The sequence below is a fragment of the Caretta caretta genome, chromosome 14, assembly GCF_965140235.1.
Source record: "Caretta caretta isolate rCarCar2 chromosome 14, rCarCar1.hap1, whole genome shotgun sequence".
In the NCBI taxonomy this organism is placed as follows: Eukaryota; Metazoa; Chordata; order Testudines; family Cheloniidae; genus Caretta; species Caretta caretta.
Window position 1 is genome coordinate 716,791 of NC_134219.1, and position 21,001 is coordinate 737,791.

General features: G+C 52.1%; 1 protein-coding gene across 2 annotated transcripts; it reads left to right on the top strand.

Moving 5' to 3' along the window:
• Positions 1-1,120: 1,120 nt before the first annotated feature.
• Positions 1,121-8,375, top strand: PYCR1 (pyrroline-5-carboxylate reductase 1). Of its 2 annotated transcripts, none has more exons than XM_048817546.2 (7): positions 1,121-1,534; positions 2,245-2,315; positions 2,965-3,144; positions 4,218-4,439; positions 5,297-5,389; positions 5,750-5,913; positions 6,045-8,375. In XM_048817546.2, exons 1-7 carry the CDS (start codon positions 1,132-1,134, stop codon positions 6,106-6,108), a joined length of 1,197 nt encoding a protein of 398 aa, XP_048673503.2. In that variant the 5' UTR covers positions 1,121-1,131; the 3' UTR covers positions 6,109-8,375. The 2 variants fall into 2 exon arrangements, with proteins under 2 accessions (XP_048673503.2, XP_048673501.1); XM_048817544.2 differs by having other exon boundaries at positions 1,275-1,534; positions 6,058-8,375.
• Positions 8,376-21,001: the final 12,626 nt, after the last annotated feature.

Here is a 21,001-nt window from a genome sequence, read left to right on the forward strand (position 1 = left end):
ATAGTAAGAGGCTGATCTGCTGCTCTGACAGTTTGTAGCCACCCTATGTTTACGCTCACCTGATCCTGGGTCTGCCTAATGGCTGACCTTGTCCCTGGCATATATTACAGTATCATCCCCATATCTGTGTTCAACTGTCAATCGAGACCCGGGGTGCTATGAGCCAGGCCCTCCCTGCGTCCGTCCAGACCCGAGGGGCTCTGAGGCAGGCTCTCCCTGCGTCCGTCCAGACCCGAGGGGCTCTGAGGCAGGCTCTCCCTGCGTCCGTCCGGACCCGAGGGGCTCTGAGCCAGGCCCTCCCTGCGTCCGTCCGGACCCGAGGGGCTCTGAGCCAGGCCCTCCCTGCGTCCGTCCGGACCCGAGGGGCTCTGAGGCAGGGCGGCCCTGCGTCCGTCCGGACCCGAGGGGCTCTGAGGCAGGGCCGCCCTGCGTCCGTCCGGACCGTAGGGGCTCTGAGCCAGGCCCTCCCTGCGTCCGTCCGGACCCGAGGGGCTCTGAGCCAGGCCCTCCCTGCGTCCGTCCGGACCCGAGGGGCTCTGAGCCAGGCCCTCCCTGCGTCCGTCTGGACCCGAGGGGCTCTGAGCCAGGCCCTCCCTGCGTCCGTCCGGACCCGAGGGGCTCTGGGCCAGGCCCTCCCTGCGTCCGTCTGGACCCGAGGGGCTCTGGGCCAGGCCCTCCCTGCGTCCGTCCGGACCCGAGGGGCTCTGGGCCAGGCCCTCCCTGCGTCCGTCTGGACCCGAGGGGCTCTGGGCCAGGCCCTCCCTGCGTCCGTCCGGACCCGAGGCGCCCTGGCCTGGGTCCCCCTGAGTGTATGTCTGGAGGCAGAGCCCCCATGAGTATCCGTTCGTCTAATGAGGCGGGAAGCCGCCACTGACCCGCCCTGCGCGCGCTCTGCGAGACTCTAGCTAGGGCGGGAGGCGAACCTAGAACGTTCCAGAACCTGTTGTCACTATTACCAATGAGCTGGTCCCCTCTGTCCCCTGAAACTACAATTCCCAGAAGGCAACGTGCGCCCAGACTACCGCACCCCACAGGCAGCTCGGGCCCTACGTCAGAATAGCTGGAGCATTGCATGCCGGGACATAATGGCCGTCAGGAGCGTTGAGCCCTTGCGGCACTCGTAGGCAGCGAATGATGCAATCGCAAACACAGGTTGCCCCAACGGTTGGCGAGGGCCGAGAGGTGACCCCGCCTCGTCTTTCTGATTGGTTGAGGTTCCGCCGAGACCCCACCCCCTCGCCCGTGGATTGGCTGGTCTCTGTCGCGCTGTGCCTGGGCCGCGCGTGGTGGAGGCGAGGCCGTCACTCTCCCCTCGCCGGACCGGCCACGTGGGCGCCAGCTCGGGGCTGCGGGTGCGGGTCTGGCCCAGGCAGCGCGGGCCCGCCGGCGCCTGCCCCGCCCCCGCCCCCGCCCCCGCCCCGCGGGGGATGCCGGCCGGCCGCGCGCGCGCGTGACCGCGGCCCCGCCATGAGCGTGGGGTTCATCGGAGCCGGGCAGCTCGCCTTCGCCCTGGCCCGGGGCTTCGCCGCGGCAGGTGGGTGCTGCGCGCCGGGCTCCGCCTCCGCCTTCGCCCCGCGCTCCCGCCGCCCCGCGCCCCCCGCCCGTCTTCCCGCGCCCCGCGCGCCCGTCTTCCCGCCGCCCCGCGCCCCGCGCCAGGCCTTGCTCCGGTGCCTGCGCCGCTCAGCAGCCCGGGGCGGCGGCTCCGGAGCGGGGCGGCCTGGCCCGCGGAGCGGCGGCGGAGGTCAGGGTCCTGGGCGGTTCCCGGCTGGTCAAACGGAGCCCGCAGATCTGCGTGGACGGAAAAGCTTCTTTCCCGCGGATCTGCGGGAGACAGCGGAGAGATGGAAATAAGGGCGCGAGCCCTCTGGGGAGCGGAAAGAAAACTTTTAAAAGCTGTAAGCAAAACTCAAATATGACACTTGTACAGCGAAATACATGTCCCCATATGGACTAGCAGTGTAACAACAAAAGGTGTGGATTAAAACTACCCTATTTATTTGATGCAAATTTGTGTATTTCATCCTTAAACCACAGGGTGCTTGGGAATGTGAGAGTTTTTTAGTAGAGAGCCATTAGGATCAGTATGTACATCAGTGAGCCAGAAGAAGAGATGTGTTGTGAGGGGACAACATGAGTGTGGGGGAATGACCAAGTTCAGAATAACCTGGATGAATAACAGTGAAGAAGCTCTGGGGTAAGCAAGACACATGGAACCCAAACTGAAGTTACCTGTCCCTTTCCTAGGGGTTTTGGCTGCTCATAAGATCACAGCAAGTTCCCCAGACACCGACCTCCCAACTGTATCTGGACTGAGGGTAAGTTCCAGTGTTTGTAAGATCCAAACTCCTGCCCACAGAAATCACACAAAGATCTCAATATGTTTGCAGTGGCCACAAGTAGGACTCCTATGTTCAGTATTGCATGTTGTTTTCTCTGCTTGGCTCAATAAGGCCCTTTTAGGGTCTGAATCATCTCACATCTGAACTTCCTGCCATTGGCTGTTGGGTTCACTTATTGCCAACGGTGGACACAGAGCCAGGAAAGGTGAGTGGTTCCCATCTTTGGGGCAAAGAGTTTCTTGCCCAGAGAAGCCAATTGAGAACCACTCTGGGAATCTGAAGTTACAAATAGAGTCAATAGTTACACGTTCAAAGTGCATGACTGCACTACAGTGAAAATGCAACGTGGAACTGATCATGAGCTATAAAGGCTGGGAATGTAACTTCACTTCTTCCCCCATAGTAACTAAAAAAAACAAACTGTCCTGTTCTCACTGGGTTACTGCTGTACTCTCTGCTGATCAGGTCTGTCTCTGTATGACTCTTAGTGAACACGATTATTCTCTGCTGGTGGCTGACCCAGCTTGGCTGAATCCTGATCCCAAATGCCATTTCTAAGAGCTGAGAATGCAAGGAAGTTCTAGGAATGAGATGCTGTTGCTATGTAACTTTCAAATTATTCCAGAAAATAGGTGTAAACTTCACTATAAGTAACAAGGAAACAGTTAAAAACAGCGATGTTCTGTTCCTGGCTGTGAAACCTCCCATCATTCCCTTCATTCTGGACGAGATTGGCTCAGATATAGAGAATCGCCACATCGTGGTCTCATGTGCTGCTGGTGTCACTATCAGCTCCATTGAGAAGGTGAGGAACAGAGTGCTGCACAGCTCTGATGGGGTCAAAGGGCCTGGGGATAGGGCTAGCTGCATGCATCTGCACCTGAAGCTTCTTGAAGTCAGGGTACTAAAACTCTAGAAAGCTTTTCCAGGAGGCTGGAGCTCTGGCTATCTGACTTTGAGACTGACTTGTTCTTCCAGCGGCCAGAAGTTGAGTGCAATGTTCATTTCTGGCACTGGGAGCACTACAGCTCACGCGTTAAGCACCATTTGCCTATGAGACATTTCTGGACTGCAGCCAATTTTTGGAGGCGCAAAGGTTGCACTAGGCCCTGTTTGCACCTCCTAATCATACCCAGGATAAGCTAAAACAGTCACTAACTTACTCCCTGGCTGCAGTGGTCCGTAAGGGGCAGTCTGGAAGTCCGGAATAGTCAGAGTCTAAGTGCTGTGCATTCCAGCAACACAGATGGAATGTCCCAGTCCTACGAAGGGGTGTAGTAGGTCTGTTCTGGCCCAAGACCACCAGGGAATCCTCCTTATGCCAGTAGGGAAGTTCATATGGTTTCAAGACCCTCTGCTGCAAGATTGTCATGCAATGCCTGGGAAGCGTCCCAGAATCAGGTCCTGTGTCAATAGGACCTTGGTATCGTCCCTGTTCGTTCCCCATCATTGTATGAAACTTTAATAGGTCTTGTCTTTCCCTGCTGACGGCTGCCAGCCCCTCTGCATTCATGGAGACTCGTTATGGTAGATGTCTGCAGGAGATGCCCCCATGGAGACTGCAGGGGCCATGTTAGAATGATAATGCTGCTACAAGGGATGGGCAGGCTCTGCCCAGCACTCTGTAACTGAGTTTCACCTGCATCCCCAGGGACACTGCATTAAGCGCTTGTCCCCTTTGGCAAAGGCTTAACAGAGGGAATCTTGGTGACCATTCTGTAGAAGTGCCTGGGGGTGGGGTGAGGAAGAGGTCCTTTACCCCGCTGGATTCCCTCTGACCTTTAGGAGTTCCCTAGAGGGGGGTTTACTCCAGATGTAGAAGGTGTATTAAATCTGGTTCGTTCTCTCTTTCTGTCTCCAACTCTTTCCCATCCCAAGAAACTCTCTGCCTTCTGTCCCACCCCGAAAGTGATCAGGTGCATGACTAACACACCTGTGATCGTGCGGGAAGGTGCTACCGTCTATGCCACAGGGACTCACGCAGAAGTGGAAGATGGGAAGCTCCTGGAACAGCTGATGGCTAGTGTGGGCTTCTGCACTGAAGTAGAAGAGGACCTAATAGATGCTGTTACAGGCCTCAGCGGCAGCGGCCCTGCTTATGTAGGTGCCACTTCTTTGGGTTATGCAAGTCAAGTGGAGAACATTGAACTTTAAATGCTGAGAACACACTTGCATCTTAAAATGGTTTCAGATTAGGCTGCAGATTTGACCAAGGGGATAGATTTGAATTTCTAATCACCTGGAGTCAAGCATCAGAGGGGTAGCTGTGTTAGTCTGGATCTGTAAAAGTGGCAAAGAGTCCTGTGGCACCTTATAGACTAACAGACGTATTGGAGCATGAGCTTTCGTGGGTGAATACCCACTTCGTCAGATGCTACTCACAAAAGCTCATGCTCCAATACGTCTGTTAGTCTATAAGGTGCCACAGGACTGTTTGCCGCTTAATCACCTGGAGTGTGTAACCTATAACCTGTAGGTGTCTTGTTCAAAGCCAGGCCAGCTCAACAATGAGAGTCTGTTAGACTTTGCTTGGCCTCTTAGTAATGAATGTGGGTTTCTGTTCAGTGCCTAGTAGACAAGCATCCACATTACAAAAACTGGGTGCTAATTGGGCCACTTGTCGGCGATTTCATCTGAGGCCAAGGATGGAATAGCCTCAGAGTCTGAATCGCCCTGCTCAAGACCGAGGCCCTCTGGGTGGATGTGAAGCTTGGTTTGCAGCACGTGCTGGGGAGCCTGAGGACTGAGTTCCTGGCTTCCCAGTCTGTCATCTTCGTTTGCTTAAGAGATTGTCCTCAACAAAGAGTGATTTTTATCAAGTCCCTTTAAGTGGTGGGGATCCACAGTGACCCCAGAGCCTTGGACACTGTCCCTCTGCCTGGGAATGTCACAGCTTTGAGGGCACACGTTGGTCTCCAAACCTCAGAATCACTGTCATGCTGTTTCTGGTCTCTCAGGCATTCACAGCCCTGGATGCTCTGGCAGATGGAGGTGTGAAGATGGGGCTTCCTCGCAGGCTAGCTGTCCGACTTGGAGCCCAGGCCTTACTGGTCAGTGTCTTCTCTTCCAAACTCCATTCAGTTCATATCTGGTCCATCCAGATAGTCTGCAAGCGCCTGGATCAAATCAGGTCCACGAGGACAGTTTTTTCACACAAAGATCTCCCTGGGTGGAATTTCCCAGAGATTATTCAAGTTGCTGATGGCTCTGAGGGAGGCTGGAAAGTGCGAGGCCCTTACTCCTCTACAGACTTGCAACTCTGAGCTGGGTTTCCAGTAGCCCTGCAAATGTGAGAAAGGGGCCCATTGCCTACTGTAGCCGTCTAGCAGCAGGGAACTGGAACTCACAACTGTTGGGAATCCTTTTGGTCCTATTTCTGACACATGTTTTCCCTCTCTCTCCTGCTGCAGGGTGCCGCCAAAATGCTGTTGGAATCTGAACAGCATCCTGGGCAGCTGAAGGACAATGTCTGCTCACCTGGGGGAGCCACCATCTATGCCCTGCACTTCCTGGAGAGTGGAGGCTTTCGCTCACTGCTCATCAATGCCGTGGAGGCTTCCTGCATTCGCACAAGGTGAGCAGGTGTAAGGCCTCCCTGACGCTTGGCAGTGTTGCCCTAAAGGGAAGGCTGCAGAGTTCTGCTGCTCCTTTCTGTCTCGATGCCTCCTTCTCCTTTGTGATTCTGCTCTTCCCACTGACTGACAGACTCTTCCTGCAGGGAGCTGCAGCACCTAGCGGATCAGGAGAAGGTCTCCCCGGCTGCCATTAAGAAGACCCTTCTGGATAAGGTGAAGCTGGAGTCTCCCTCTGTTTCCATGGCTTCTGCCAACAAAGTCAGTCTGTTCAGCAGCAGCTGGGCGCCCAGCAGCAAGAAGAACTGAAGGGATGAGGCTCGGCCAGGCACCAGCCCTCTTGCATGCACTTTCTTCTCACTCTGTAAAGGAAAAGCTCTAGTCCTAGGCATTCCCAGCCCTTGCCTGGCTCTCAGCCTGCAGCAACTTTGGGAGCGGTGCAAAGCTGTAGAGAAGGGACCTTAACTTCCAGCTGAGGTGGGAACACTGTCACTAGCATGTCCTTCCCTTTGGGGGTGGGCAGTTGCTGGGTTACGGGCACAGCTGGTTGTCAGGGACACAAAGTGTCTCCTCTGGGCAGGGAGCTGGCTTCTCCATAAAGCTAGCCCCTCCATCCCCATTAATAATCTCCTGGGCAGTAGTTTATTTTGATGGCTTATTTTAAGGGGTATCCTGCTGCTCCTTGGCTCTGAAGGTTAGAGCGGGGCCTTGGGCCCCTCGTGGCCCCATGGTTCCTATCCCCATCTTTTTCTTCACCACCCAGAGTAGAATCCATCCCCTCTGTGCATCATACTGGGGTTGGACTCAAAGTTGTCTTCCACTGAGAGCAGCAGCCCTGCTTTCCCCTCAGCCCAGAATCCACGTTTCAGTAGCTGCATGATGCAGCCCACATATTTTTCTGTGCGGAACTCAGAGCATGTGTCTCTCTTCCTGTGCCTGGTGCGCTTTGCAGGCCAGGCTATCTGAACATCCCCCTTCTGAACACACTGTTGGGGACACAGCCACTTCTCCTCCTTCAGCACCCTTCCTGGATGAGCAGCTCAAAAAGCCTCAACTCAAGCGAGTGTTCCCTTTCCCTTCAGCCTGTGAACAACCTTACCACCACTGAATGGTTCAGTTTTCATCCCATGTCTGAAATGCTTTCCGTGTTCCTTAGCGTGTTCTCTACCTGCTGCCTTGGGGGCAGAGAGGGCAGGGGGAACCCCCATTTAGGTCACACCTGGTTCCAGGCCCCAGCAGGATTTGCCCATTTCCCAGTGTCTTGTCCAGTTGTGTATGCAGAGACTGTCAGCCCTTCCCTTGGAGCTGATTTCACAGGATTCCTCCATATACATGTGGTTCCTTTCTAACTTCATCTCATTCCCCAACATTTACATCAGTCCTTGATGGTTTCCAGCTTCACCACCCTTTGTGATCCAGCTCAAACTGAAAACTTTCCCCATTTTGTACTGGAGCCCTGGCAGTTCTTCGCCTGGCCTTGCTGCACTTTCTCTTTTTCCTGCCCTCTCCTCTTATCTGTCACATGCCCTCCCATCTCCAGCTCCCTGGAAGGTGGTGTACTAAAGGGACAGAGGAGAAATGCATGGGCTGGCAGACACTAGCCATGGAGGTGGGTGTTGAACCTATCAGTATTTCATTCACTGCTTTGTGTGACATATTTACAGCAAAGGGCTAAGCTGATCTATGTTTACATAGCTTCTCTGCCCCTGCTGCGCCCCCCCCTCCCCATGGAAACCATGTTACACACCAAAGAATCGCACGGGGTAGACAACAGCCCCCGGTTCTCCTTTTGCTTGGGTGCAGTGGAAGCCAGCAGGCATGGCAATGATATGGGTGGATAAACGTTGTTCTAGACCATTTCCTACCTCTGTTCCAACGGGGTGGGGGCAGGAGCGAGAAGGAAAGTCTGTCTGCAGGTGCTAGCATTGTTCTTGATCTGTCAGCATCCTGGCCGCTGCTGGCCCTAGAAGGGAGGTGGCAGCAGCGCTTCACTTGCTGGATAGTCTCCTCACCCAGCCCGTGGCTTCCGTCTCAGAGCTGAGGTTTACAGTCTGGTGGTGTCGGAGCCTCATGGGCCAGGCCTCTGTGCATAGACCCTTGGGGCTGAGACCCAGCGCAGGTAGCATGTAGAGCACAGAAAGGTCTCTGGAAGTGTGTCCCCGCTAGGCAGACATGGCTTTAGCTCAGACCAACCCACCTTCCTGCAGCCGAGGGAAGGGGGCTAGTCTGAGCCTCTGCACGTGTTTGTAGTACACTGTCTCAAGCCCAGCTAGCACATCTGTGGCCTGGGCTGGGAGGCTCACTCCCCGCTGCAGTGGAGACACGCTGCATGCAGCACAAAGGTAAAAGCTTTCTTGCTGTCCCAGCTCCTGCTTGGCAGAGGCAGCGTGGGACGCTATTGCTGAATTACACACACTTGCTCCCCCTCCCTCTTTCCAGAATAAACTTTGCTTCTCAGCCTGGGGCTAGTGTGAGCTGTGTGGATTTGGAGTGTGTTTCCCTTCACTGGCAGGGAGCCCAGCTGTCGCCACCATCTCCTGCTCTGCACTGCACTCATTTTTAGCCCCTTGAGAGGGTTTGTTTTCATTGGAGACTAATTCCTAAAGGGGGGAGATTAAGGTCCAACCTTGCTCTTCACCCTGCCTTCTGGGGGCAATAGCACAGAAGCTGTACTCGCAGGTTCATTAGCTCTTGCTTTTAGTGGTTTAAAACATGGAGGGAAAACCCCTTCTGGCTGAAATGTGCCAGTTAAGGGTCCTGAAATTGTAATCCCCTGAGAGCCTGGGCTGGGCTTCTGCACCTCTAACAAAAAGCCACTGTGCCTGTAGCTAGCATCACAGCGAGGGAGCAGAGCTGCACGGTGGGCTGGGCCTGTGATGGTGAGCACAGCACCACAGTGGGGCAGAAGCAGAGCACACCCAGGGCCAACCTGCATAAATTACTGCAGCCTAAATGGTGGAAAGGGGGCAACACAGCCTCCTTCCCCACCATGTGCACTGCAGTCACTGGCCTTTGTTGGAGAAAGGAATGTTCTAAACAGTGGTTCTGGCAGTGTGCAATAAAGAACCACCAGCAGTGCCAAAAGGTTTCTGTCCTCCAAAGAAGGCACTGCAGGATGGGCCAGCACCCTTGCCATCACGCAGGGGAGGGAGCCCTGGAAGGAAAGCCCTGCTCTAGCACTCATTTTACAAGCTGGGCTTCAGAGAGTTCTAGCCCAGCTGGTCTTCTGGACCCCCCAGAGAAGGGCCCATCAACCCCCATTCAAAACATATGCAGGGTTTATTAATTTGTCCCCCTCCATGTGTTGCATGGGAGTCTACAGCTACTGTTGAATATCCTAGATCGAGAGCATATCCCTCCAAGGACATAGTACCTTTAGCCAGCATGTCACCCTAATTCTTGTGTGTTGCTGTGCCTCTGAGTACCGTGATGTGCACATATCCCTCTCTTACCCTTCTGCTGACATTTTTTTAGACTGGAAGCTCTTTGGGCCAGAACCCATGTCCTCATGTTCATGCAGCACCCACTCCCCTCTAATGTTACAAAATAACAATTCCAGCAGGAGCACAGGTGGCTGCTGGGCCTGGCCTCAGGAGAGCAGGACTTCACAGGCAGGAAGTAAGCCCCCCCACCCCCCTGCTTAATGCATTTTGGCTGTGACTTGCTTTAGCACCATCACAGGCACCTAAACAAGAAGCAGCTGCAAAACCCTCTTTCCTGTGTCAGCATTTCCAGTAGCCACCATGGTGCTCCCTGCCCTTTCAGCAGCATTGAGAAAACGTAGATACAGCAAAGAGGAGCTGCTGAAGAGAAGTTGGGGTGAGGGAATTTCTAGGGGAGAGGACTTCATGTTGCAGGGTGGGTAGCACAGCATGGTGAATGTCTGATTTCTGGTATAAGGTATTTATATCTGCAGGGCCCAATTGGCAACAAAGTGTTCTGATGCAAAGAGTGTGACGTTTGGTCAGTTTGTAAACCCCTGTCTATCCCTGTACATCTCTCAAGTTCCGTCCAAACCTATCTAATTAATAATACCACACACTCCCCAGGGGGCTAGGTAGGAGCTGACTCATACCTGCACAAGACAAGAAGTTTTCTACTCAGGCAGTTCTCCATCACATACCCTTTTATCACAGACCCATCCCTTCAAGTGAGCAACTCCACAGAGCTGGGCTTTTGTCTCCAAATAAGCACCTTTACTTGTTTAGAGTGGCATAATTCACCCACACTACCCAGGGGCAAGGCACTAGCCCCTCTAATCTAAGATCTGTCTGTTACCACAACACCTGCACTGTCTATTAGAGGGACCCACAGCACAGCAAAAGCTGGGAAGTTGTTAGTAGCTGTGTGTAAACGCAAGCACCTGGAGCCCTGGGAAAGGGGCTAGAAGAGACAAGCTCTGAGCTTTCTTGGTTTAGTATAGCGTTCATTTCCTCTGGGGAAGAGTCCTGAATATTGGAACAAAGCGCCCAGCATAGGTGACTATGAGTTCCTGGGGACATTCCTAAGGCTGGAAAGTCAGGGGCCCTGCAGAAAGCCTGACAGTGGAGAAGGGGACTGAGGTTCAGTAGAAAGAGCTAGTGCTTCCCCCTGGCTGAGGCAATGAGGTGAACTCTGAGACTGCAGCCCAGGTCTGATAGCTACTGGGGCTCTAGTTGGGAGGGAAGGATTTGACCATGATCCCAGGGGAATCCTGGCTGGTGAGCAGGAGGTTAAAACTGTTGCAAAGTTGAATGTAGTGTTTGCACACTACATCTGTTCCTCTGCAGAGCACTGTCTAGCTCAAAGGTAATGTGTTCCAGGAAAAGGATGTGCTAAGTGGGGTAAATTGGGTGAGTGATCTGATGGTGAGGAATGTGCTTGGTGGAATATTATGACAGGTAGAATCTTTCTGGCATGGGTGGGGGAAAGGGGGATTTTGTTTCCCTAAGATACAGAAAAGTGCTGGGCCAGGCAGATTCTTGGAGAGGGGGATGTGAGCTGCTGACTAGGCAGTGTGACAGGGTTCAGTGTAGTGATTAGTCCAAGGCATCTAGCAACAAGATGAGGACCTGCTAATCATCTGAGAAGGTGTCCAGGTGACAGCTGTAAGCCCCACAGAGCTGAAGAGGGGCAGGGAAAAATTCAGCCTCTGTTTTATTTGCACACATACAGACAAGTCCTATTGGAACCATAATTTCCAAGTGAAATCTCCCTGAATAATTGTTTCCCACCGCTGGCTGTGATTCACATAGTGACTTTGCAGCTTTCCTGCTATGGTCATTCTGTGGTGTACCTACTTAGAGGAGAAGCAGTTTGAAGATAGGACTTTCCACAGCAGGATGGTTGCCCCCAGTTGTGTTGGTTGGAATATCCTGGGGAAGGGGGAATTCCACCATTCTGTAATTACCCACAAAATCTGCTTTAATTTGTCTTTGTATGTGAGTGGGTGCGCTGAAGGTGCAGATTTTACAATGTGCTGAGCTGCTTAGCAGCTACACTGTCAGCATGCCATGCAGAAAACTCTCTAGCCTACAACAAGTGTCTTCCCTCTCTCCTCCCACTAACCTCACAGTAACACCCTCCCCACCCCCAGATGGGTCAATATCACTAGACAATGCAGCATCAGAAACAAACTCTACTCACCCACTTTGTACTGCAGGGGCACAAGGGGACCTTTGCACATCTCCTCCCCATCAGGAGCTTTCTGTCACTCAGCTGCCTTGGGAAGGAGACGGGTTCTCTCTGCCCCTAGGAGGCTGAAGGCTCAATTTGTACAACTAGCCACACTCTGGATCTAGTGTTGGAGCAAGGGAACTGTCCTGATGGTTTCAGGATAACAGCCGTGTTAGTCTGTATTCGCAAAAAGAAAAGGAGGACTTGTGGCACCTTAGAGACTAACCAATTTATTTGAGCATGAGCTTTCGTGTAGCTCACGAAAGCTTATGCTCAAATAAATTGGTTAGTCTCTAAGGTGCCACAAGTCCTCCTTTTCTTTTTGTCCTGATGGTGTACCCTGTGGGGGAGACTAGGATATTACCAGCAGATCACTCTCAGTGTACTTCATGACTACCTTTTGTCACAGACCATTGGTGGAGCTCCCTTCTCCAAACCCATCTTTAGGGGTCATTCCAGCTTACCGATGACGCAAGACAGGTGGAGGTGGGATGACTATTACAGTGCTTGTAGCAGAAGTCTTGACTCAAACATTTCTTGAATTCTTATGCTGTGGTTGTGTGGGAGAAAAGCAAATAGTGGGTTTCGTAGGGGCAAATGTAAAGCTCTATTAGTTGCCTCTGATACTGTACTTAAGTAGGATAACCAGATGTCCCATTTTTAAAGGGACAGTCCTGTATTTAAAGGGACAGTCCTGTATTTAAGCCCTCCATCAGGTGTCCTAACTTTTTGTTAAAAATGGGCAAATTGTCCCATATTTTCTGTCTCTCCCCCTCCCCCTCCCCATCAGTACTGGTGGTTCCTGCTGCTGGCTGGATCCCTGCTCACCAGCCGCCCTCCCACCAGCGGTGAGTGGGGGTGTCCAATGTCTGATGATGGGGGTGGGTGTGCAAGGCTGGTGGCAGAGCGAAGATGCAGTGTGCGGTCTGTCAGCGCAGCCCCTGCTGCGTGTTGGCTCTCAGCCAGCTGGACCCTGCCCCCCGTCCTGTTTCCAGCCAGCACTGGTTGCACGCTGCAATGGTTGGTGAGTGCAGGCAGGTGCCAGGTAGTGGCCGGTTACATGTCTCCTCTGCTGCCCACCCATTGGCCCTTTATGTGCTGCCCTCCTCGCTGACCTCTCCCTGCTTTGCCCCTTCAACCCCCAGCCCCGCTGCTGCTCCTCCTCCATATCCCTCCTGGCAGGACATGTCCCGCTCCCAGTGTTGTGCGGAGAACTGGCCCCTGGTCAGAACACTCAGACCACCAACAGCCTGGCCGCAGGCTCCTTCCTTCCTTCCCCCACTGCTTCTGGCTGAGCTGGGGCCCTGGGAAAGCCCAAGACCTTCTGACCTGGGGCGCTGGCCAGAAGGAGCCAAGCCTGGCATATGCCAAAGCTCCACACAGGGCTGGCATGGGGAAGGCTCTCCTCAGCTAAGCTCTGGAGTTGGGGGGGACCCCATTTCCAGCCTGTTCATGCCCCAAATCTGCAGGTTCCACAGCAGCCCCCTAGGCAGGGGCTTAGTACCCTCTTCACCTGCCCCACCCCTGACCTGGGTCCTGCCCCCAGGGAGTGTGGGGCTGCTCCATACCCTAGGCACCCTCCCTTGCTGAGCCACCTCCCTGGCCTGGTTTGCTGAAGCCCCTGCAGCCAGGTAACCCAGCACAATGCATCCTTAGGGCTTAACCCCTTCCTGCCCACGCTGTAGCTAGGGGACAGGAGACTGCTGGGTTATGTTGGTGGCCCGCAGCAGAATGGAGGTGTTAGCTGCCTTTCGACAGGGGGTGGGCAGGAAGGGACAAGCTGCTTCCAGCCAAGCGGGAGAGGTGGGGGAGAAGAAGAGATGAGCTCTGCAAAGACATGGGCCAGGTAATCCTTCCCTTCCTCTGCCCCCCAGCATCTAGAAGCAGCTCCCGACCCTTCCCCTGCCCATACAGTGCTAAAAGGCTGCTGTTGGCCATGTTCTGGTGTGAACCCTGGCAGAAATCTGGGGTGGGGGAGCACGTGACCCTGCACATACCCCCCACCTGTTGCCTCCAGAAGATGTGGCACCAGGTACCTGTGGAGCAGGTCTGTCCCAGGGGCCCAACCAGTCATCGAGGGTGGAGAGCACTGGGCAGGGAGGGGAGGGTCAGTCGGTCACCCCCTGTATGTGAGAGAGGTGTACAGGAGTGTGTGTGTGTCACCTCTCCCCATGTGAACCTTTAAGCCTTAAAGATAAGGTGAATAAAAAGACTCCAACTACGCAGTATTTCTTTTTAATGGGGGCTCAGTCAGCTTGATGTTAATTTTAATGTTTGTACTGCATAGTTCTGACTGATTGCCATTGAACTCGCTTGAATATGAGTAATTTTACCAGATGTCCCGTATTCAGCATAGGGAAATATGGTCACCCTTTACTTAAGGGGCAAGCAACTTTAAGGAACTAGAGAGCCACAAAATCCACGAAAGCCCACTGGCGGGCCAGGGGTGTGTGATGGGGAAGTTAAGTTCTGGCCTGACATGGGGGTCAGAGGATTGGGTCTTGCCCCTTGTGGGGGATGATGAGAGGGGCCGGTCAGTGCCAGGACCACAGAAGTCCCAGGGTGTGTGTGTGAAGAATGAGCCTGTCCCACACCCATCCTGGACTGGTTCCTGCCCCACAGGGCTGGGCCCTACTCCCTGCTCTGGCCCACTGACTCTTGCCCCAGCACCCCATGATGTGTCTGTGAGCAGGTGGGGCCCCCCCCTCAGAACACGGCCTCCTTCCTGGCCCTGGTGGCCAGATTGCCTGCCCCAAGCTGGGCTACAGTGGGCCACGTGAAAGGATCAGCTGCCCCTTGCCCACCCCTGCTGGTGGTGATGTAACTGGGATCCCTGGAGGGTGGGGTGGGGCTGCTCTTTGCAGCCCTGCTCTGCAAGGCTGGACGATCCCCAGCCTGCCCGGGGCTCTCATGGGGCAGGGCATGAGCCGCACTGTGACTGCCTGCATGTGAGCAAGGACAATGGGAAGCTGGGCCCATGAGCTGCCCAGGCCAGAGAGCACGGCCCAAGTTGGCTGTGGTGCCTCCACCGGGCTGGGGGCCACTTGACAGGCACGTGCTCACCTCCTCCCGCATCTCGGCAGGCAAAACCCTGGTGACTGGCTGCTTGCCCATTTCCCCACCTTCTGGGGGTAAGCAGCCCATCAGAGGTTCTGTGGGAAGCAAGTGAAGCTCTCATCCCCTCCCTCAGGCAGCGAAAGCTGTTCTCAAAGGGATGGGGCCTGGGGGGAACTAAAGAGACCAGCAGTTCAGGGCAGCTTTGCACCCTCCCCTCCTTACCAGTGGGAGGGCTCCTCTGCCCCACCCTCTCCCTCCATGGCCTGGAAAAGGGAGGGGGTCAAGGCCCAGAGGACCTGAAGCAGGAGGAGAGGGCAGAACCAATGGTGTTGGGGGACAGACAGGTGAAGGGTTAGACTCCATCCACTTTTTCAGCTCTTTAAGCCCTGGATTCAGCCATCACTTAACCAAAGTTTACAGCATGACGGTCTGAACAGATTCTCTGATGCCTTTAGATAAATTACTTCTGGGGGAATTCTGCACCAGAAAAATTAAAAATTCTGCACAGAATATTTTAAAATTCTGCATATTTTATTTGTCAACATAACACAGTATAATCACACCAGTTTCAATTGTTTTTGGTCATTTATTTAAAAATACCTGTCAGCAAGTATGTCTGTAAGAATACAGACAACCAAAAAGATTCAGGAAATGTATTTTTTTTGCAAATAGATTCCTTACTAGCCATATTAATACAGCACTCTCAGTAATAATTTATTTAAACTACAATACAGAACGGTATTTCCCGCACCCCTCAAAAGCAGTGCAAAGGTTTGGGGGAGTCAGGGGTAATGGAGGAGCTGAAGGAGAGGGAAGTAAATTGCTGGGAAGAAGCCTGGGTGTCGACTTAGAGGGTTGTTAGGTATGGGTGGGAAAAGTATGGAACAGATTTTTTGGTGGGGTGAGGAGGGATTGTTAGGAAGCTTCCCCATGCAGACCCTGTCTGACCTTTAGCCTCTCTCATTCAGTCGGGTACATCTGCTCCTGTCCCCATGTGTTCCTGCAGCCCCAAGTGTCCTTGCACTCCCTGTCCACATGTGTCCCTCCACCCCCACTCAGATACCCACCCCACTATCCCCATGTGGCCCTGTACCCCTCCCCCTGTGCTCAAATGGCTCTATACCCCCTCCCCCATCTGTCTCTGGGCCCCCACTCAGTCACTCCCCTGTCCCTACATGTTCCTGTATCCCCTCCCCCTGTCTCCATGTGTCTCTATATCCCCACCCAGCCACTCCCTTGTCCCTATGTAGCTCTGCACCCCCTCCCCCATCACCATATGGCTCTGCACTTCCTTCCCCCGTGGGCCTGTGCCTGCACTCACATTCAGCCCCTACCCCCTACCCCAGTTTGGGTGAGGTGGGGACATTGGGGAAGGGGTGGAATGGGGGTGGGGCAAGGGTGGGGCAGGAAGAGGTGGGGCAGGGGCAGGGAGGGGGGTTTCGAGCACCCACCGGGCAGAGGGGAAGTCAGCACCTGTGTCCCTCACCAAAGACTCTTAAGGAAACTAAGCTGTCATGGGATAAGAGGGAAGGTCCTCATGGATCAGTAACTGGTTAAGATGTGGGAAACAAAGGGTAGGAATAAATGGTCAGTTTTCAGAATCGAGAGAAGTAGACAGGGGTGTCCCCCCGGGCTCTGTACTGGGACCAGTACTGTTCAACATTCATAAATGATCTGGAAAAAGGGGTAAACAGGGAGGTGGGAATTTGCAGATGATATGAAACTACTCAAGATAGTTAAGTCCAAAGCTGACTAGGAAGACTTACAAAGGGGTCTCACTACACTGGATGATGGGGCAACAAAATGGCAGATGAAATTCATTGTTGATAAATTTCAGAGTAACAGCCGTGTTAGTCTGTATTCGCAAAAAGAAAAGGAGTACTTGTGGCACCTTAGAGACTAACCAATTGGTTAGTCTCTAAGGTGCCACAAGTACTCCTTTTCTTATTGTTGATAAATGCAAAGTAATGCACATTGGAAAACATCATCCCAACTATACATACAAAATGATGGAGTCTAAATTAACTGCTACCACTCAAGAAAGGGATTTTGGAGTAATTGTGGATAATTCTCTGAAAACATCTGTTTAATGTGCAGCGGCAGTAAAAAAAAGCCAACAGGATGTTAGGAACCATTAGGAAAGGGATAGATAACAAGACAGAAAATATCATATTGCCTCTATATAAAGACATGGTACGCCCACATCTTGAATACTGTGTGCAGTTGTGGTCACCCCATTTCTAAACAGATATATTGGAATTGGAAAAGGTTCACAGAGACGGACAACAAAAATGATTAGGGGTGTCGAACAGCTTCTGTATGAGGAGAGATTAAAAAGACTGGGACTTTTCAGCTTGGAAAAGAGATGACGGGAGGGGGAATATGATTGAGGTCTATACGATCATGACAGGGGTGGAGAATGTATATAAGGAAGTGTTATTTGCTCCTTCACATAACACAAGAACCAGGGGTCATGCACTGAAATTAATAGGCAGCAGGTTTAAAACAAACAAAACAAAGTACTTCTTCATGCAACATGCAGTCAACCTGTGGAACTCATTGTTGGGGATGTTGTGGAGGGCAAAACTATAATAGGCTCTAAAAAGAATTAGATAAGTTCATGGAGAAGAGATCCACCAGTGGGTGTTAGCTAAGACAGTGATAGATGCAAGCCTATACTTTGGGTGTCCCTAGCCTCTGACTGCCAAAAGCTGTGAGTGGATGACAGAGAATGGATCACTCGAAAGTTGCCTGCTCTGTCCATTCCCTCTGAAGCACCTGGCATTGGTCATTGTCCATAGACCGGATGCTTAGCTATGTTCTCATGGTTTCTTTGCTGGTCGTTCTTTTCCCATTCTTATCACATGTCCCAGCCAACTCAAACATGCATGCCTCAACCTATCTATCACTGAAAGTCCCAAGTTCATCTTCCCTCTAATTTCTTCCATGAGCACTCTGTCTACCCTCTGCTTGCCTGTCATTCTCCTTAGTACATTATTTTCTACCAGCTGTAGCTTCTTTTCTTCCATCTCTATAAGACCACTGTTTCTAACCATAGAGCAGGCAAAGACAAACACACGGAGCATACACTTTTCCTTTCAGTTTGTTACTTAATTGCGAGTTCCACAATACACTTGCCACCTTATTCACTGCTGCCCGTGCACAGTGGGTTCTTTTAAATTCTCCAGATCTTGCTCTGATATCACTACTTCCCATTCAGAACACAAATCCATTCTGCTGACTCAGTGTCTCTCCTGAAACGTCAATCAAAATCTCTTCTTCCGCCTTCCCTACATGTGTAATGTCAGTGTCCCTTGTGTTTACCTTCAAACCATGGTTTTCAAATATTGATGGCCAGTCTGATACCATATTTACCAATACTTCTCTGCTGTCAACCAAAGGGCTAGTTTGTCAGCATGCACTAGTTTTCTCTGTCTTCAAGGCTTGATTCCTGTACTCCATTACTAATATGGTTTTAATAAAGGGAAATCCTGCCTCACCAATCGACTAGAATTCTTTGAGGGGGTCAACAAGCATGTGGACAAGGGGGATCCGGTGGACATAGTGTACTTAGATTTTCAGAAAGCCTTTGATAAGATCCCTCACCAAAGGCTCTTAAGCAAAGTAAGCTGTCAGGGGATAAGAGGGAAGGTCCTTGCATGGATCGGTAACTGGTTAAAAGATAGGAAACAAAGGGTAGGAATAAATGGTCATTTTTCAGAATGGAGAGAAGTAAATAGTGGAGTCCCCCAGGGGTCTGTACTGGGACCAGTCCTATTCAACATATTCATAAATGATCTGGAAAAAGGGGTAAACAGTGAGGTGGCAAAATTTGCAGCTGTTACAAAATTACTGAAGATAGTTAAAACCCAGGCAGACTCCAAAGAGCTACAAAAGGATCCCTCAAAACTGGGTGACTGGGCAACAAAATGGCAGATAAAATTTAATGTAAATGCAAATGCACATTGGAAAACATAATCCCAACTATACATATAAAATGAGGAGTGTCTATATTAGTTGTTACCACTCAAGAAAGTGATCTTGGTGTCACCGTGGATAGTTCTCTGAAAACATCCACTCAGTGTGCAGCGGCAATCAAAAAAGCGAACAGAATGTTGGGAATCATTAAGAAAGGGATACAGGATAAGACAGAAAATATCCTGTTGCCTCTATATAAATCCATGGTACACCCACAGCTTGAATACTGTGTGCAGAGGTGGTCACCCCATCCATAGATGTCGACTCTAAAAAAATAAGTGGGTGCTTAGCACCCATTGGCAGACAGCCAGCTCTCCCCTCCCCCCCAGCGCCTCCCATCTGCTAGCAGCCCTGCCAATCAACTCCTCCCAGTGCCTCCCGCTTGCCGAAATCAGCTGTTCCATGGTGTGCAGGAGGCTCTGGGAGGAGGAGGGAGGGCGGGGAAGGGGTGTGCTTGGGGGCCGGAGCAGGAAGAGGCAGGGACTTAGGAGAAGGGGTGGGCAGGGCTTGGGGCAGAGCGGGCGATGAGCACCCCCCCAGAATACTGAGAAGCCAGCACCTGTGGCCCCATCTCAAAAAAGATATATTGGAATTGGAAAAGGTACAGAAAAGGGCAACAAAATGATGAGGGGTATGGAACAGCTTCTGTATGAGGAGAGATTAATAAGACTGGGACTTTTCAGCTTGGAAAAGAGACGACTAAGGGGGGATATGATTGAGGTCTATACAATGATGACAGGTGTAGAGATTGTAAATAAGGAAGTGTTATTTACTCCTTCTCATAACACAAGAACTAGGGGTCACCAAATGAAATTAATAGGCAGCAGGTTTAAAACAAACAGAAGGAAGAATTTCTTCACACAACGCGCAGTCAACCTGTGGAACTCTTTGCCAGAGGCTGTTGTGAAGGCCAAGACTATAACAAGGTTCAAAAAAGAACTAGATCAGTTCATGGAGGATAGATCCATCAATGGCTATTAGCCAGGTTGGGCAGGGATGGTGTCCCTAGCCTCTGTTTGCCAGAAGCTGGGAATGGGTCACAGGGGAGGGATCACTTCATGATTCCCTGTTCTGTTCAATCCCTCTGGGGCACCTGGCACTGGCCACTGTTGGAAGACAGGATACTAGGCTAGATAGACCATTGGTCTGACCCAGTGTGGCCGTTCTTACGCTGAAAAGTGGTCTCAGCACACTACCTTGTCTCAATCCTACTGTCACCTCATAAGAACATAAGAATGGCCCTACTGGGTCAGAAAACCAAAGAATCAAACGGACGCTCCGGGACAGAGCCCCGACATGCCACTTCTACGCTCAGCTGCATGCAATTCTAGGGGGGGCCGACACCGCTACCCTACCCCTGTCCGGGGACTCTGATAATGGGGTATTCTCCGCCATGGCTGAGGATTTTGCAGATGGGGAAGATGAGGAGGAGGAGGAGGAGCTTGGGGAGCGCACACAGCACACTGTTCTCCCCGACAGCCAGGATCTTTTTATCACCCTGACTGAAATACCCTCCCAACCCAACGAAGCCGGAGAAGGGACCTCTGGTGAGTGTACCTTTTAAAATATAATACATGTTATAAAAGCAAGTGTTTTGTAATGATTAAGTAGCCCTGAGGACTTGGGATGCATTCGTGGCCAGTATTGCTACTGGAAAAGTCTGTTAAAGTGTCTGGGGATGGAGCGGAAATCCTCCAGGGACATCTCCATGAAGATCTCCTGGAGGTACTCTAAAAGCCTTTGCAGAAGGTTTCTGGGGAGAACAGCCTTATTCCGTCCTCCATGGTAGGACACTTTACCATGCCATGCTAGTAGCAAGTAATCTGGTATTATTGCATGACAAAGCCTGGCAGCATATGGTCCCGGTGTTTGCTGGCATTCAAGCAACATCCGTTCTTTATCTCTCTGTGTTATCCTCAGGAGAGTGATATCGTTCATGGTAACCTGGTTGAAATAGAGGAATTTAATTAAGGGGACATTCAGAGGTGCCCGTTCCTACTGGGCTGTTTGCCTGTGGCTGAAGAGAAATCCTCCCCGCAGTTAGCCATGCGGTGGCAGGGAGGGGGCATTGGCACTGAGCTGTTCGCGTTTGGCTAGCAGGGATCTTTCCTGATACTAGCCAGGTGGTGGTGAGAGGGGAAAAGCAATCATCCCAGAGAATTGGATGGGGGGGAGGGAGTAGTTTGGTTTCTGCTGCTGCATGTTAACAAGAAAACCACAGCACTAAATGGCCAACTCAACGGGCTTTGCTTGGTATGGGAGAGGAGGGCGCTGCTGTTATGAAGGTTGCAGAAGCCGAAAGACTATGGCTTACCATGGCTGCTTGCAAGCCGAATTCTGTTGCCCGGCACTGCGTGTGTGATCTCTAACACCAAAGCTGCAGGCACTCAATATAAGATG